General features: G+C 50.3%; 1 protein-coding gene across 2 annotated transcripts; it reads right to left on the reverse strand.

The window, feature by feature from the left end:
- Positions 1 to 560: 560 nt before the first annotated feature.
- Positions 561 to 15,338, reverse strand: ppfibp2a (PPFIA binding protein 2a). Of its 2 annotated transcripts, XM_029846281.1 has the most exons (24): positions 15,300 to 15,338; positions 14,515 to 14,762; positions 12,683 to 12,769; positions 12,519 to 12,584; positions 12,156 to 12,269; positions 10,580 to 10,711; positions 8,708 to 8,977; positions 8,365 to 8,457; positions 7,983 to 8,094; positions 7,251 to 7,312; positions 6,579 to 6,654; positions 6,335 to 6,459; positions 6,173 to 6,246; positions 6,047 to 6,095; positions 5,653 to 5,785; positions 4,126 to 4,255; positions 3,930 to 4,058; positions 3,691 to 3,841; positions 3,471 to 3,582; positions 3,257 to 3,345; positions 3,053 to 3,175; positions 2,388 to 2,513; positions 2,115 to 2,303; positions 561 to 2,041 (listed from the first exon to the last, which is right to left on the reverse strand). In XM_029846281.1, the coding sequence occupies exons 1-24, from the start codon at positions 15,316 to 15,318 to the stop codon at positions 1,826 to 1,828; spliced, it is 2,925 nt and encodes a 974-aa protein (XP_029702141.1). In that variant the 5' UTR covers positions 15,319 to 15,338; the 3' UTR covers positions 561 to 1,825. The 2 variants fall into 2 exon arrangements, with proteins under 2 accessions (XP_029702141.1, XP_029702142.1); XM_029846282.1 differs by lacking the exons at positions 12,519 to 12,584; positions 14,515 to 14,762; positions 15,300 to 15,338 and adding an exon at positions 13,477 to 13,785 and having other exon boundaries at positions 5,653 to 5,794.
- Between the last annotated feature and the right edge of the window lie 2,507 nt (positions 15,339 to 17,845).

Here is a 17,845-nt window from a genome sequence, read left to right on the forward strand (position 1 = left end):
TTGCTGAAGCGAACGGACGAACGCAGCCTGGTCGTCGGCGGGTTCTGAGGTGTGACGGAGCAGAAGCGGACGGCTGAATGCTCCTCTTGAGGGTGGCCTCGCCGGCCGCTCCGCCATTGCCGGGTGACGTGGTCATCGTTGTGGCGGGCCTTGTCGGGACAGGCTGGGACGGACGCGGCTTTAGAGGCAGCTTTGGGAGGCAAGCTGGTGTCCGGTTGATGACCCCGACGAGCAGTGGCGCTGTATACAAGCAGGAGGGGCGCTCCAGAGGGGCCCGGGGGGGGTCCACAGATCAGGCACGGACACACTCACTGCTGTGGTCTCAGCGACAGCAGAAAAGTCTCCGGAAGTTTCAACCCTGGACGCATTAAAACCTGACGTCCGCCACCATTTCAGCGTGATGCATCCAAACCGAGTGTCCTTGCGGGCTAATAACGTGCTACTGTTGGCAAAACCTTTCTTTAAACAGTGATTTATCCAGTATAAACTGTAATATCCTGCATTTTTGTTTCTCACACCGCCAATAGCAAGTAGCCGGGAAGCAATAACTGTCAGAGTCATTTTCACTTAATTAAGGGAATTGAGATTATAATTCAAGGTAAGATGTCAGTTATACCACATTTGCCGATGGAGCAATTTACAATTTACTAACGTATAATGAGAGAGGTTGACACAAATAATAGGTCTCAACATGTCAGCCATTAGTAAGTGAATAACATTACAGGAATTATCGAAGGTGCTTGAATCTCTGTGAGCTCATTAGCTGTGAGCAACACTAAGTATTTTCAGCCATGTTTGAGTCGTTTGTTACATTTTTCCTGGTCTGACTAACAAAAAACTGGATCCTACTTCATTCATTGTAAACTCTCCAACTCTTGAGGGCTAATTTGGAAGTAGAGTTTTACTGTGATGGATGAGGTGATACAAATTGTGTGTTTTGTGCTGGCCTGATACCCACGGTCTCAACTGTCCAGCTGAAAGACCGGTTAGAATGATATCCAGCTGCCCACATGGCGTCACTGAATGGAAACTGCATTCTCACCCCCAAGTCTAAATCTACAGACCCACAAGGTCCAAATGAAATGACATTTGTTAAATCTGAAACACGAACTGTTTGGTAAATAATCATTTTTCCTCGTGAAGCTTCAACCCCATCGATCGCTGGTCAACACTGACGCCTGCTGGTGAAAGTGGTAACTACACGTAATTTAAACGTCCAGGAATACAACTTTTTTATCCCCAAACCATTTATAATTCAAGCTTGTAAAAGTAGAATTTCGATGGCAAATCACAGCAACTATAAAATAAACGTGAGATATAAAACATGCATGTTTCATTTTACTCTTACAGTCACTATGTGGAAATATGAGGAATAAAATTCAACAATTTCAACAAAGGAGAATTTAGCTCCATCTTCTATGTGGCAAACTGTTGGATGAAAACAGGGTGTTTAAACACAGTCAATGCATTTCTGTAACTGTTTTCTTTTAAAAAGACTGACCTTAGCTTTAAATTAGCATATCTGAGAGAGTCGCAGGCATATTTACCACCATAATAACACCAGCGGCTTCGACATTATTTATTCATCAGAATTCTTTTTCCAGTCCAGCTTAAAGAAAGAGAGACACGTTTTCCAAGAGAATGTTGCAGAGGGTTGATAGTGTCCAGTCATTCCAGAACCAAAACACAAGGTCATCCATATCCCAACCAGGGTCTTAGATATAAAACATGAAATTAAACAGGCTGGATTAAAACTCTCATCAGGAATGCAGGGAGCAGCGTTCATGACGTCACCATCCATCACGTCACTGCAGATGTGGATCCCTTAATGTTTGGAGCCTGTTTGAGCTCCTGTCTCCACCTCGTCCTCCTGCTGGTCCGCCTGTCTGGGGGGGCTGAGGCCTTTGAGAGCTGCGGAGGGGGGAGGAGAGCCGCCGTTCACCGCCACAGCTCCAGTGTCCATGGGGCAGATGTAATCCAGAGAATCGTCCTGTTTCCTCTTCCTCAGGTGGCTGAACTGAGTGAAGCCCAGCTTCTTTGGCTGGAAGCAAAAGATATTCAAACATCAATCAAGACAAAAGCCAAAGACCTGCAGTCTCAGGTGGGGGCTTTACCTTTACTTTGGCGGTGGTGGTGAGGGGTACGTGACCCGTGGCGTTGGCGTACTCTCTCTTCTCCTGCGCTGCCTGAGCTCCCACCAGGGCAGAAAAGGCTGTGGCGAGGTGACGGCGTAAGAGCGTCTTCTGGGGAGGAATATTTAACAGCAGGGCCAAAGTCTCCGAGCTGAACCGGGGTTCCAGGATCTGTGGAGCAAAGGGGGGTGCTGGTGGCCAACGGGTTTCCAGACACGTTTAAAAGAAGAAAGTCTCTCCGTGTTCAGCACTTACAATCAGGCCGCCATGAACGCCGCTGCCCCGCAGGTTAGGAGCGAATTCTGCCAGATCCGCCGACCTGAGCCACTCCATCACACGGTGGTTGGACCACTGCACCACCTCTGAAGGGGAGGGGTTCCTCTGGAGGAGAGAGGAGAACAGTATTCACACGGAATATCAGTTCAACACCCAAAAACTTTGTGTTGTGAAACATTTCCATGATAAACTGTTTTTAAGCTCATCTTTCTGGTTATTTTTATTTTTTATTTTTTTTGGCCCAAGAGCCTTTTCCTAATTTTTTAGGGTAAGACTCTGACCTGATTTAAGAGGATCTGCCTGTGATGTAACTGATCTTTTGAAGGACAATTTGGACTGAAATTTTGCAACCCCACCCTGACCATAATGTTATTTTATTTCTTTATATATTTTGATGTTTGCATTTTGGTGGAGTAAAAGTCAGACTAAAGACTTTAGACAATATAATTGGAGGAATTTTGTTATGTAACGTTTCAAATCCCATCTATAAAAACATGGAAGACACATATTCACTTTAAAAAAAAAAAAAAAAAAGATATTAATGCTCTTTACACAAGAATTTGGAAAAAAATAATGTGCGTCTGTCGCCATCTTGTGGCTAAAAGGTGTAATCACAACGTAACAGAACAGAACGCCGGAAGTACCTCCTCCCCTGGTCTGCGGCGGAGACAGTTTGGGTTGAACTTGTTGGCATGAAGGACGTGGATGGCACATTTAATGCTGAGATGATGGAGCTGACTGGTGACCTTTAGACTCAACAGGTCATTCTGAAAGCACAGGAAGAAAAATAGCAGTAGGGTAGGCGTTTAATGGGGTGGGGGTGGAGGGGGGGGGGGGGGGGTCCTCACCACGGTGAGGTACTGGATCATTCGGCCGTCTACTCGGGCTTCATGGAACTGGTCTTTATACTGTGGCAGCCCAATATCATCTAACCAACCTGAAATCAGAAATAAATTCAGTTTACCTGTTGATTTGTATTGAAAGTTCAAATGCTGCAAGAGAAAACATTCACATGGATGAATTTGCACAATTATAGAAAGAAACAATAAGCAAGAGCCTCACGGGCGACCCAGATGTAGTCCAGCTCGGAGGACTTCTCCACCGTCTTGGTGGAAAACGCTCTCAGAGCCAGCTGCAGCTTCTTCCTGTGCAGCGGGTTCCTCATCCTCATCTCCTGGGGTCAGAAAAGGCTGCACGTCTGTCTCTGTCTCAGATTCTCCCGACCCAGTGAAGCTTTTGAATCCTCCACCTCCGTATTATTTTATGGATTTTACTCTCTGACCTTTTCCAAATCCTGAGGCGTGGCCGACAGCAGCGTCTGCCCGCTCTCCACCCACTGTCTGGTCAGATTGACATACTGGCCCAGTCCAAAGTCCTCCAGCCAGCCACACACCTGCTCCTTGGTCCACTGACTGAACGGAACGCTCATGTCACTGAGAAGAAACACAGACATTTGTGTTAGTAATCAAAATATTCACCCTAATAAATAATCCGTCCACGTAAAGGGAAGCACGGTTGTACCGTGAGGATGCAGAGGCTTCAGGAGTCCGGGTCAGTCTGGGTCCTGCTGTTGCTCGGAGTCCCCCTCTTTTGAACGGAGCAGCCTCTGGATCTGCAGACTGGAATCCTCCAGACTGGGTTCTCCGGAGTCTGGAATAGTCGGTATCAGCGAAATACGGCAGGAAATGACGTGATGACGTGCTGATGCTTCGCTCACTTTCCCCAGAGTCTCCTGAAGCTGCTGTTGGTCTTCATGTACTCAGGCGACCCCACAGATCTGGGACCACTGTGCACGTTGGGCTCACAGTGAAGCGGGGAGCTGCTGCTGGACGTGGCCTCATCAGCTTCTTCAAAAGGAGAAAAAAAGCAGCTTCAGATAGTTCAAATTTACCTTTCAGAGAACGTTGCTGAAATGGAGGCTGAGAGGCTGGGGGAGGCTGGGGGGGGCTGGGGGAGGCTGGGTGAGACTAAGAGAGGCTGGGGGGGGCTGGGGGAGGCTGGGAGGCTGGGGGAGGCTAGGAGAGGCTGGGGGAGGCTGGGAGGCTGGGGGAGGCTAGGAGAGGCTGGGGGAGGCTGGGAGGCTGGGTGAGGCTGGGAGGGCTGGGGGGAGGCTGGGAGAGGCTGGGGGAGGCTGGGAGGCTGGGAGGCTGGGTGAGACTAGGAGAGGCTGGGGGAGGCTAAGAGAGGCTGGGGGAGGCTAAGAGAGACTGGGGGAGGCTAAGAGAGGCTGGGGGAGGCTGGGGGGGGCTGGGGGAGGCTGGGGGAGGCTGGGGGAGGCTGGGGGAGGCTGGGTGAGACTAAGAGAGGCTGGGTGAGACTAAGAGAGGCTGGGTGAGACTAAGAGAGACTGGGGGAGGCTAAGAGGCTGGGGGAGGCTGGGTGAGACTAAGAGAGGCTGGGGGAGGCTAAGAGAGGCTGGGGGAGGCTGGGTGAGACTAAGAGAGACTGGGGGAGGCTAAGAGAGGCTGGGGGAGGCTGGGTGAGACTAAGAGAGACTGGGGGAGGCTAAGAGAGGCTGGGGGAGGCTGGGTGAGACTAAGAGAGACTGGGGGAGGCTAAGAGAGGCTGGGTGAGACTAAGAGAGGCTGGGTGAGACTAAGAGAGACTGGGGGAGACTAAGAGAGACTGGGGGAGGCTGGGGGAGGCTGGGGGAGGGATGTGGTCCAGCAGACCAGACAGGGTGTGTTTCCAGAGCTCATCCAGCTGCTCTCCTCAACTCTCAGCAATTACAGCTGTGATCAAAGCTCAAACGCGAGAGTTTGCTGATGGGACTGCTCCAGAGGAGGGGGGGGGGCACACCTGTAGCATGAGGGGGCCACGCCCGTAGCATGAGGGGGCCACGCCCGTAGCATGGAGGGGGCCACGCCCGTAGCATGAGGGGGCCAGGCCCGTAGCATGAGGGGGCCAGGCCTTTAGCATGAGGGGGCCAGGCCTTTAGCATGAGGGGGCCAGGCCTGTAGCATGGAGGGGGCGCGCCTGTAGCATGGAGGGGCCACGCCTGTAGCATGGAGGGGCCCGCGCCTGTAGCATGGAGGGGGCCGCGCCCGTAGCATGGAGGGGCCCGCGCCCGTAGCATGGAGGGGGCCGCGCCCGTAGCATGGAGGGGCCCGGCCCGTAGCATGGAGGGGCCCGGCCCGTAGCATGGAGGGGCCACGCCCGTAGCATGAGGGGGCCAGGCCTGTAGCATGAGGGGGCCACGCCTGTAGCATGGATCTGCCTTCACTAAGACCCTGAGCTGATTTACTTTGGCTGGAGTCTCCGTCTTCGCTCCCATCTGGAGACCTTTGACTCTGGCTCTCACTGCTGCTGCTCCCGTTTTGTTCGCTCGGAGATGAATTTCTGGGCAGCGTCTGATGTTTGCTGTCGCTCAGGAAACTCTGCACAAACCACACAGACACAAACAACCCAGAGGGAGAATCGTATCTTTGCCAAATCCTGCACAAAAGAGGGAACTGTGCTGCTCCGGTGAGGATCAGGGGTCAGTGAATTATATCAAGAGATGTAAATATCAAAGGCCGAACGGCCTTAAACTTCAACTAACCAGATTTGGTTTTTGCAACTAATTTATTCAAGAACGTCATAAAAGAGGAACAATGTCCAGAGAAATGCAACTTTTCTCTTCCTGATTAGGAAAGTACCTTCTGTGAAGTTCCGTTGCTCAGGTGTGGTGACGTCGGTGTTTCTATCCTGTAAATAAACATCAGTTATCTCCCCAAAATCCCCCGATGACAGCGACGATCTATCGGAACCAGCTGCTTCCTCACCTGAAGTCGCCGTCTTTCTGTGCTGATGAAGACGTGTGTGGAGAGGAAGAACTGGATGTGGAAGCATGCGACACCTGCGACGGTGAAAGACAGCAAGTTTCTCCTGCTTCAAAGATCAAAGCCCAAGTGAAACTGGGTGGGAGCTGGGCCATCTGTACCCACTTCAGACTTTAAATCCTCGGATTTGGCACCGGCAGAGTCGCTCCTCTTCATCGGCTCCTGCAGTTCCTCCTCGCTGCTGGTGGATGGAGTCCTGCCGTTGGACACCGTGCCAACAGCAGGTGGCGCTGCAGCAACAAAGAGGAAGAAGTCAGGAAGACAGGAAGTGCAGCTGCTTACGTCCACGAGGACCGTGGAACCACTGTAGCAGGGGGGGGGGGGCTGTGCTGAGGAGTAATCTGATTACCTGGCCTGGGGTGAGTGACCTCTCTGAACTGTCTGCACTGCTTCAGCAGCAGAGTGAGCTCTTCAATACGCCGATCCTGAGGAGAACACAGAAGCAGAGGGCGAAGGCCATCGAAACCCAATTAAGATGTTTATCTAGAGTTCTGACACACACACACACACACACACACACACACACACACATTGCTAGGCTTGGCTGTCTTCACTGCCACACAAACATCCTCCTCCATATGGCGTTTGCATCAAAGCTGTGGGTAGGGTGGGGACCGACCCGGGCACGGATGGAAATCTTAGTTGTGGTCCACGTCTGTGAGGAGTGTGTGTGTTTTGAAGTGGTGCCCGTGCCTGGTTCTGTCATGCTTCCCACTTAATGCAGCTTGCTCCCAAATTAGCTTTGGCAGGTCAGGGGCACACTTAAATGTAGGTTTGCCTGAAATGGGTCAGCGTGGGTCTGTGCCCGGCGCTCTGCACCTCTTTCAAGTCCTAGATTTCTCCGGGTGGGAGACCGGAGCCGACCCTCTTATCTATAAATGGCTGGTGGGCAGCGGCCCGGGGGCTCCCTGAAGAGCTGAGCTGGAGCACCCAGAGCGGCTCCGCACCACAGCTGAGCTGCGGCTCCGCACCACAGCACACTCTAAACACACCCTCCGTCTGGCGTCACGTGACCTCTCACCTTTTCATCGTTGGCAGCGACCAGTGACTTCATCGTAATCCTCAGCCGCTGAAGCTCTCTGTCTAGAAGAAGCAATGCTTATTTAGAGATTTACAGATTTTTTTTGGACGTATAAATATTATTTTGTGTGGTTGAAAAGAGCTGTAAAACTTGAGAGAAAGCTCCAAATCGCATATTTTTGGAGTTGCCAGGACTTTTTATAACTTCCAGGCACCTTTAGCCCTGTCAGCTTTTTCTTATTTAGAGCTGGAGTCCAATCAACAGCTGTTGACGAAGGCCGGTGGTCGTAAACGCCCCAGATAAGCGTTTTTCTTTTAAATGTTTTTAATTTGAAACAGGGGAAATGAAGCAAGAGAAAGACGTTACGCCTGTGGAATTCCAGAAAGAGGGAAATAGAAGCTGAGGAGCGACTGTGCGTCGAGTCATTTCGGTAGGTAATTCTTCCCTTCGAGGCAGGAGGAAGGAGAGGATACGACAACAGACGGGCGTGTCCGGAGAAATGGAATCAGTGGGGGGTGAACAGCCGACGCTGGTTCTACAGTGACTCTCACTGGTTTCTTGTTTGCACTCTTCCTGTCTCGGCAGGAGAACCGGAGGTTTTTACTGCCGGTTAACAAATGCACAAAGCGGCCGTTGACGCCGTCACCTGTCCTGTAGCTCCCTCACAGCTGGTGGGGGGGGGTGTGGGTGGGGGGGTGTGGGGTGTGTGTGTGTGTGGGGGGGGGGGGTTACCTTTCTCAGAGTCCTCGGTGGACGGCGATGGCCTGGTCAGCAGCTGAGTTTGCAGACTCTCGATCTCGGCGTTCTTAGTCAGCACAAGCTGCTGGAGGCTGCCGATCTCTGCCTGCGGAGGGGGGACAAAGCTATGAATATAGGCACCACACACACACACACACACACACAAGCCGTGTGTGTGTCTTCCCTGCGTGTTGGTCGGTGCACAACAATGCCCATGGTGAGGAGGATAAAGTGGGCATGTTTGCCCTGTTTCTGGAACTGTCTTTTTCCCCAAACAGTCCTCAAAATGACAGATGTCCCCCCCCCCCCCCCTCGCCATGGTAGCCGTGGCAGCAGTTCAGAGGAGGCATCATTCATGTCTGCAGAGTCTGTTCACCTTGGTTGCTTTGAGTTTCTTCTCGTACTGTAACTTCTGATCCTCCAGATGTTCCACTTTCTCCTTGAGGGTTCTCAGCTCCTTAATAATGTTCTGGAAATGACGACAGGAGTGACCAGAGATTAGTTTCTGCCTGTAGTGTTGAGCACCGCAGCTCCTTTTGAATGTGTGGAATGTTTTAGTCAGTCTGTGTCACACAACACTTTTATTAGCGGCTCGTTTTAAAACAGGATGGTTAGTCGGTGCTCAGTTTGGTTCTCTCCTGAGCTGATTCGGCACAGCAAACTGGGTCGAGTCGTGCGATACTCAGACCGCCACAGGTCACGCCAGCAGGCACGCCTACGCTGTCGTCCTGCTGCTCTGCCTCTGAGCTGTCCTCCCTCCATCCCTTCTCCTCTGGACCTTCTTCCCGTCCGTGTACCGGCTCTCTGGTTCCATCACAGGAAGTCCCAGCGTGCGAGGCCTGGCCCTCGCCGGCCTCAGTGGGGAGCTCGTGGTCGAGGCTGCCATCAGCCAGGGTCTGCAGCGCCTTTTTCTCTCGGATTTTACTATTGATCTCCTTCTGGAACCTACACATCTGCTCCTGCAGCTCACTAATGAAATTCACCACAGACTGACAGACACACAGTCAAGAGAGGTATTAAGTAAAGGAGAAGAGATGTTATCATCACTATAATAATGATAGATGAACTCAAGGCGCTCTTTTATTTAGGGCGGACGTCTAAAGTTCGAAGGAAGGGGTCATTTATGGAGAAACAGGAATCCTCAATCATGCGCACCACTGTCATGAGGGGCTCCGTAATGAAAGAGCAGCGTTTTCTGGTGAGTCGTGTCTCCACCCACGCTCAGGAGGCGACTTCAGCTGCACTGTTGCAACACACCTCGCTCGGCTAAACCAAGAGCAGCGGCGCTAACGCCACCTCCTGTGTTGGCAGAACTCTCCCTCCACCAGGACACTCTGGACCTGCAGGTACCTGCGGGTACCTGGAGGATCAGCTGATCTGCTTGGAACTGAAATGCAGCTTATGGAGTAACAACAAAAGAAACGGCACGACGTCTGTGTGATTGCCGTCAGAGGCGGTGGGTGGCCACGCTCCTATAAAAGAGTGTAAACAGCGGCCCAGTTATGCTCGGCTCGTGGACAGAGGAAGTCTCACTCGAGAGGAGAAGCGGATATGACACGCGATACTGAGCTAAATTTGCCCAGCGATTTAGTGCGTGTGTGCGTGGAGGGGTGGGGGGCTGGGTGTGGGGGATGCTGTAAACATGCAGGTCTGCAGCAGTAGCAGCATGGGGCCAGTAAAGGGTTCAAAGTAGATCCCCCCCCCCCCCCCCCCCCCCCCCCCCCCCTTTAAGTTTGAGCAGCTGTTGCAGAGAAAGCAGGAGTTTAAAAAAAGCCCAAAATCCAGAAAAGTGCTGCCCAGTGAAACGCACACGTGGCCCCTTCAGCCTGCAGATTGCATACATTCATGCAAATGTCGCGTTTCAAAAAATTTGCCATTAACTAAAATAGCTGTGTCGGGGAAAGTGTTTCCGGTGAGGCTCGGGGGGGGGGGGGGGGTCCTCTTATTACAAACAAGCTGGCCAAGTCGAGCTTTAGCCACCACTAAGAATAAAAGTCCCTGGGCTGAAGCCGACACACTCATATTTGGCCCAGCATCCATCACGCCAGCTCTGCTATTCCTGAACTATTTTAACCTGGGTGCACAAAGGCCCCTTTGACCAGCTCTGTTTGGACAGTAACTACATCCATTACAGTATCCTGTCTGGTGGTGCTGCCACCCTCCTGCCTTCCCTTTGCAAACCTGCCGAGCGCCCGGATCTGCTGGTAACCAGACACATCCATAAACATGCTAAATGAATATTTGGAACCCATCAGACCGAATCTTCCCATAACACTCACTGAGGGAAAACAGAACAGGGGTTTGTATGAATGCTCTCCTCCAGTTTCTGCTGCGTTCCAAAACCTCCACAAGCTGGTTAGATCCATCGGAACGGGAGCCAGATTTTTCACCCTTCTTGATGCAGTTTTTCCAAGGACCAAACGAGGATTTTAATCCGTCCAAACATTCTTTACAGAGGTCGTGAGCAGTGCATCGCTACCAAAATGCACCTCAATTCAAGCCTTCCAAGTTTTTAGCTGTGACAGGTTCTCATTTCTGCTCTTTTCGGATCCAAAACAAGACTTTTCACGCTGATTTTGATTGCCACCTACCTCTGCTTTGTGCTGCCTCTCAGCCCCGTAGCCCTGCTTCCCCTCCATGTCTGACAGCTTCAGTTTCAGGTAGGACACCTCCCCCATGAGACTCAGCTTCTGGCTCTCCAGTGACGTCCTGTGCAGGAACTCCTGTTGACAACCATGAAAGAGTTGAGGCCACCAGGCAGCAGTTAGCGTACAGCATTAGCGTGCAATGATGACGTTCTCCCTTTGAAGACGCGGAGCTCTCACTACTTACTGGACAGAGGCAACATTAAATGTGGGACACAGCGAGCGTCCACCTCAGTAATAACAGTCTCCACAGACAAACCCACTGCTTTCAGCCGCTGTTAGTGCCTAAATATACACAACTCATGACCACTATTTATAATGCCCATTTCACAGCACGCTCAGAGTGCACAGCGAGGTTGCAGTGATGAGTGTGTGTGAGCGTGTGTGTGTGTGTGTGTGTGGGGTGGGGGGGGGTGGGGGTGGGGGGGGGTCAAAGGTATGTGAAAGATTTGCAGAGGGAACACAAGAATGAACTTTGATGGTTTCGGCTTTTCTCCCGAGCACCTCGGAGCCGCCGTGTGTCTTAAACGGCTGTCAGTGTGACAGTCGGCCAGGCTGCAGGCAGATGTAATGCTAATTTAGTGCACGTCAAACAGGTGCTAAATCACTTACAGCCCACAAATGAGCATCTGAGGCAGGCAAACAGTGTCCATTTAAGTCTTGAGGCTTTGGAAAAATAGCTGTGCGCTTTCTCCAGGAGTGCACGTGGAAAATATTAGAACTTTGTCACCGGGAAGAGATTTAGAGCTTAGATCCAAATCCTCATAGTGACCCGCGTATTTCTTCATGGAACCAGCCTCATCTGGCCTTCACACACACACACACACACACACACACACACACACACACACACACACACACACACACACACACACACACACGTGCGACGGTATAGAATGTGCGTATGGAATACATATTGTGTTCATTGTTCACCATCCCAAAGACACATTCTTGGCACTAAAATGAGACGGAATAAAGGGAACGAGTCCACTTTGACTGGAAGCAACAATTCCAGAATATGTTCCTCTGCTCCAGTCATCTTACGTCTGCGTTTGGCTACAGTGGAGAGCGAGCGTTCCCTCATGGATGCGTCCGTTTCAGGACTCAAGTGTCCATTCAGCCAGCAAAGAGCAGCGTTGCAGTTAAGGAAATTCACCTTTTACCTTTAGCGCTGCCCCCCCCCCCAGCTTTAGCTCCCTGTCCTCTCTCTCTCTGTTTTTCTTTCTCATCACACTGTTGGGGGGGGGGGTCTACGGTGCAGTAATCACCTGCCCAGACAGCTCTGTGCTCCCAGACAGCTGCAGAATGAGGTCTGAGTGCCTAAAATATTTTGGTCTTCAAGGTTATTTAAGTCTGGATGTCCTGTACAGGAGGGACAAGTAATCCTGAATGAGGAGGAATTGATTCACCTAAAAGACCCAGACGGTCAGTCTGAGGTCTTTTCCCATCTTTTTCCTGCCTCACTTCCTGTCTTTGGTAATAATGTTAGGCCCGGCGACTGAAGGCATGTGGAACTATTTACCTGCTGCAGCATCTCCCCCGCAGACCTGAGTTTTTGTTGATGTTCCACCAGAGAACTCTTCAGATCGCTGATTTTGGCTCCCTGAGCCTCCACCTGGTCAGTCAGCACGCTCACCTACGAGCATTTGAACAGGGAATTTCCTTTTTTACACTGTAACAGCAAGTTTACACAGTAACTTTTCGTCTGGCATGGGTGGAGATGCTTCATATCAGCCACTTTCACTTTCAACATGCGCACGTAGCACCAGGAGCTAGAACCTTTCTCATGTAAGCACTTGTCCTGCAGTTCTGATAACTACACACACCAGAAGGATGCGTCACAAACGAGACTTTCTTGTATTGCGACAGCAGGCGCCTCTCTCACCCAGAGGCCTCGTGGGATCCCGGCACTGGTGCCGGTCCAGAGGGACTGCTGCGGCAGATTGGTTCTCTTCACAGATTAAGGTTCATTAGGAAAAGCAGACGTGTCGCAACAGCTCGTGCAGGCACATTTCTGGCAGAATCAGTTCCTGTTTCAGGAGTTCTCACCTGTAGAATCAGCGACTCCTTGTCTCCTTCCAGGCGGGACAAACGCTGCTGGTAGGACTCGCCGTTGGCCGATGACGAGGCGTTTACCTTCAGTACAAAGGTCTTAATGAGGAGCAGTTACCCAACGCGTGCACACACACACACAAATATACTGACGCACACAGACAGGCGTGGTGTGTGTGTTCCAGGTGGTGTGTGTGGTAAGAGTCTGTGGGAGTTTTGAAATCTTTATCCAGCATTAGAAGTTGAGAACAACAGTGTGTGTGTGTGTGTGTGTGTGTGTGTGTGTGTGTGTGTGTGTGTGTGTGTGTGTGTGTGTGTGTGTGTGTGTGTGTGTGTGTGTGTGTGTGTTTTGGCTGGATTCAGAGCTGCTGGTGGAGTCAGAGACATTTCCGAGCCATTACTGCACAGGAGAATTAAAGTGCAATCGAATGAGCTCAAATTTCCCAGAAATTCCGACGTCCAACCCAAAGCCCCATCCCTCGCATCCAGCTCGGACAACAATAATAATAAAAATAAAGCCTTTGTTGCCTTGAGCTGTCACTCCCAGTTGTGCGTCCGATGGCATCAGACCAAATTTAACGAATGAAGAGGTTTCCCCTCCGGACGGGACCTTCGGTCAGATCCCGCCCCGCGGAGGAGCTGCTGTCTACATTACTGCCCCATCAAACCCTCGGGACATGTGCATTTGCCCCTGTGCATGTCACACCTCCTGCAGCACCCTTATCTGCCCCATTCACCCAAAACCAGAACCAGCTTCTAGCTGAGGAAGGTGGGAAACGCACGCGTCTTACCTTCTTCAGCCAGCCAAAATGTTTGTAGAAATCGATATCATGCTCCATCCTGCAGGCCCATCGCTCTGCAGCGCTCTCCCAACGTTAGGTAACAATTTAGCTACAGCTACAAAGACGCCAAAAAATCCACAGCAGGATAAAAATAGCGCTTTAACTTGTGCTTTCTACCCCTCTGTGCTCACACACTTCTACAGCGCTTCCATTCTGCAGCCTGCAGAATGAACAGCGAGGACCTCAGTCCATGTGGCTTGTTGTCTGTGCAGCCTGCAACGTTTAGAGCCAAGCCGAATATCTCGCTCTGAGCCAGTTGGCTCTTCTCCCTTCCTTTCTTTCTGAATATTTTTGTACCCCTTCTAACTCCCCCTTTCCGTTTCTTTCCCTGCCTCTCCGCTCATGCTGCCTCAGTATTGAGAGTATCTGCAGCAGGTCTCAGCCCGTCTCTCCGTCCACCCTCGCTGGCTGCTGGACCTCTCTACCTTCAGCCGGCCCTCTCCCTCCGTCTCAAGTACCTCTTTGGGGGAAGGTTTTTTGTTTTTTTTTTTGCTTTGAGGGGCTTCCAAAAGGGGCACAAGGGGAGAGCAAACTTTCAGCAGCACGTGCTTGTCAGATGTTTGGTGAAAGGAGTCTTAAAAAAGAGAGGAGGGGCAGAAGAAGAGGTGGAGGAGGCTGTGTTGGAGAGACCATTGTGATTAAGTAATTTGATTAAAGAGGCTCTGTTGGAGCAGAGGAAGATGGCGGGTCGAGTGGAGGAGAGATGAAGGATTAAAAGAAAGGTAGGACTAAAAACGAGTGCGCTGAAACCAGGAGAGCAGCCTGCTGTGAACAGAAGCTCTGGATCTCATTACGGGTGCAGTTTGCTGGGCTCTCAGCTCAATGCAGGAAAATCCCTCCAGATGTCGATGGCCACGATGAAAGTCCACCGCCAGATCACGCAGCTAATAAAACCCACAGCCTCAGAAGGAGAGCAGCGGCAGCTTTCTTCTTTCACACGTGTTTGATATTCCACAGCAGACACTTTGAGTTCCTGCGTGCGCTCACCTCGCCTCTCTTCAGCCACCTCAGAATAACATCTGCCGTGTCGGTGGAGACTTGCTTTCTGACAGACTCCTGCTCTCGCTCACTCCCCCAGCCCTCCAGCAATGCCTTGAGGGCCTCGGTGTGCTGGAGCGCCATCGGTGCTGGGTCGGTGTGGCGTGGATCAGTCGACGGTGAGCTGCTCTGTGGCGTCTGGTAACTCTTGACTCCTACCTGCATTACAGCAGAGAGCAGCTCCTTGCCTTTCTGACCTGCACAGGCAGAACATTTAGCACAATATTACTCCAGGATCAGCTTCTTCTGGGCTTCTGGTGCTGGTTGAGGCCAGTTAGTGGAACGACCTCTAGGGGGCGCCGTTGTGCTCCCATGTGACAGATGGAAATGGCATCACAGGGTTGCACACTGGGTTCTGAAAGCCCCAAATTAGAGGTCTAACTTTGGTCACTGTTAATATCAAGTTGCCTAAAGTACTTTGATGATGTTTAAAGAGAACACATGGGACAAATGCAGCATTATGGTATTTTTAGCAGCACGTTTTCAACATTAGCTGCTGGCGGAGCTGCTAATGTGTCAAATGTCACCTTTAATATTAAAACCGTTGTTTGTTGTTTTTACCTCCAACGAACCAAAACTGTGTCACATCCACCAGAAAATAAAACTGGGGAATCACACTTCCTCAATTGTTTTCCATTTGTATACGTCTCGTCTTTCGTATCTATGGAGACCAGCAATCACTAATGAAGCAGTCGTGTTTTTGAGATAATGAGTGAAGAACCCAGAACTCTTACCGGCAATAATGTCATCCATTCGCTCCAAGGCAGCCTCTAAAATGTGGCAGGCATTTGACGCCATGGCGACAAACGTGTAGGCAGCCCTAGAAGATCCTGAATCGGGGCCGAGGGTTGACGGAGCATCTGAGGAGAAACAGCGTTGCAGATTACTCCCAGTCGCCGTCACGCTTAGATCAGCGGCTGCTCTGACATCAGAGTGACTCTAAATAAGAGCTCCCACATGTGGCCTCGTACGTTTAAACGCTCCTCTCTCATTTGCAGTCTGGGCCTGACCCACTGTCAGAACTGCTGAGGGGCACAAACACGGGTTTCACTTTAGTTCCATCCTCTGTTTTTCTTTCCATCTGTACAAAGGCAGCACGTGCACGTGTAACGCCCGACATCCAAAACACCAGCGTTTCAAGTTTGATGATTGTTTGATGCAACTGGAACATTTTAAGGTCCTCTACGGCATCACGCTTCCATCATGAACGCTTCCATGTGGGTGTGTGCGATTTCACTCCATCCATCCATCCATCCATCCATCCATCCATCCATCCATCCATCCATCCATCCATCCATCCATCCATCCATCCATCCATCCATCCATCCATCCATCCATCCATCCATCCATCCATCCATCCATCCATCCATCCATCCATCCATCCATCCATGAGTCTGTCTCAGGTGCCTCTCAGGTGAGAGGGGGAGTCAGCAGCTCATCACAGAGATAACCTATAGAACCATTCACACTGCTCAGGTCAGCGTCACTCATTCCTCTCTCCTCCAAATGTGCACGTGTAAAAAGCCCACTCGTGCACGGTCAGAGCAGACAAACGCAGCTCCAAAAGCGTCAGCCATCGGTTCACACGAAGATCTTTGTGCTGTGCGGCCGCAGCGCGACCACCGCCCCGTTTGGTTTGATTTCAGGTCTATTTTTCTGTCTTCATGGCCACAGATGAAGGACTGGACGATTCGCTTCATGCTGCTGTTTCCCCGGAACTTGATGTTGGGGATTTTTTTTTGTTTTCTACCACCATTAGTGTGAAAGTACATCTAAATAAACAATGCCTGATATTAACATTTTTCAGGCAGTAAGTGATGGTTAAAAATGTTCTGTAAAAGCATGTAAGCGTAGCACTGAAGGTGGTTTTATTTAGTTATTTAGTGGTTCTTCACGCTGCAGTCCTACACTTAACTCCCAAAACGTGTGACTGCGTGTGGAGGTCGGATGGTTTCACCACGCAGGTCAAAAGCAAGCATGGCCGTCCGGAGAGAAGCCAGGAAGTGGGAAAAAAGTAACGGCCTTCATAGCAGGACAGATTGTAATATTTCTCCTGTCTTTGGGTTCAGAAGTGAAATCCCCCCCCCCACCCCCCTCCTTCACACTTTTCCACAGACAGAAACATAAATTCTTTCAGAGCCGCCAAAACCTTTGTGGTCTTGCCAAATAATGAGCTTTTTCTTTTATTGAAAGAATCATTTGGCAAACTTTGAAACACACCCTGAATTTCCATCCACTTCCAAGCTGTCATAGATGACAGCTAGTTATTTCACATGTGTAACTGGTCATGGGTGTGAGGAGAGACTGCTGGTAGAAGCGCACACACACACACACACACACACACATGCACGCACACACACACACACACACAGATCAGAAGCCTTGTGTTACCGTGAGAAATCTATTGCATATTTCATTTAGTTTGCTTCAATAAAAAGACTATTGTTTAAACCAGTAATTAGCAAACTGTGTTTGTCACAAACAAAATCCTGTCATGGGGAGAGAAAAGATGTTTATTAGAAATCAGAGGACGACTCAGCGTTCCTTCGTTAGCAGGAGGCGCACCTTCACCTCCCGTCAGTCACATTCACAGCTAATTGCTGCCTGTCTGAGTCATTTATCTCTCGTCTGATATTTTATCATCCAGCCATGTCAGGAATTGTCTGATATACCCAAGGATGAGTGTCGATGGACTGACTCTGGTCATCGTATCTGGACGGAATAAAATGCCAAAAAATAAAATAAAATAGCACCGCCATTTTATCTATTGCTGAGAGAGAAATTGAAAATCCTGTCTGCAAATGGAACCAGCTTCATATGTAGAATGTCCAACATCTCCTGCAACAGCCTTCCATTTTTAGAGTTTATGTTGCAGCTAACGCAACAAACCTGTCTCTAAAAATAAGCTTATATGAGAGAAGTGAGGACAACGAAAATCAATCAAAGGTTTTCAGCTGCAGACACATCAAAAAAGAGAAATTCTCAGTAGAAAACAGCATCCTGGGTTGTTCAGACCCAGATGAAGTCTTTAGGCTGACAGTAACCAGTGCTGCTGGATAAGAATGACCTGTGGGTTATCCTCCCAACACGCGGTACAAATAGCATTAGCATTCATTATGACATAACCTGGGGCTCTTGTATAGAACAAGGAGCAGAGAAATAATCCAGGCAGCACTGAGGATGTTCGGTGTCGCCATGCAGAATATTCTCGCCTCTGAAGCGTAAATCTCAGACCAGTAATTAAATCAGCAGGTAATTTGTGGGAAAACGTGTCTCCCCT

The sequence above is a fragment of the Takifugu rubripes genome, chromosome 13 (genome assembly GCF_901000725.2).
Source record: "Takifugu rubripes chromosome 13, fTakRub1.2, whole genome shotgun sequence".
In the NCBI taxonomy this organism is placed as follows: Eukaryota; Metazoa; Chordata; class Actinopteri; order Tetraodontiformes; family Tetraodontidae; genus Takifugu; species Takifugu rubripes.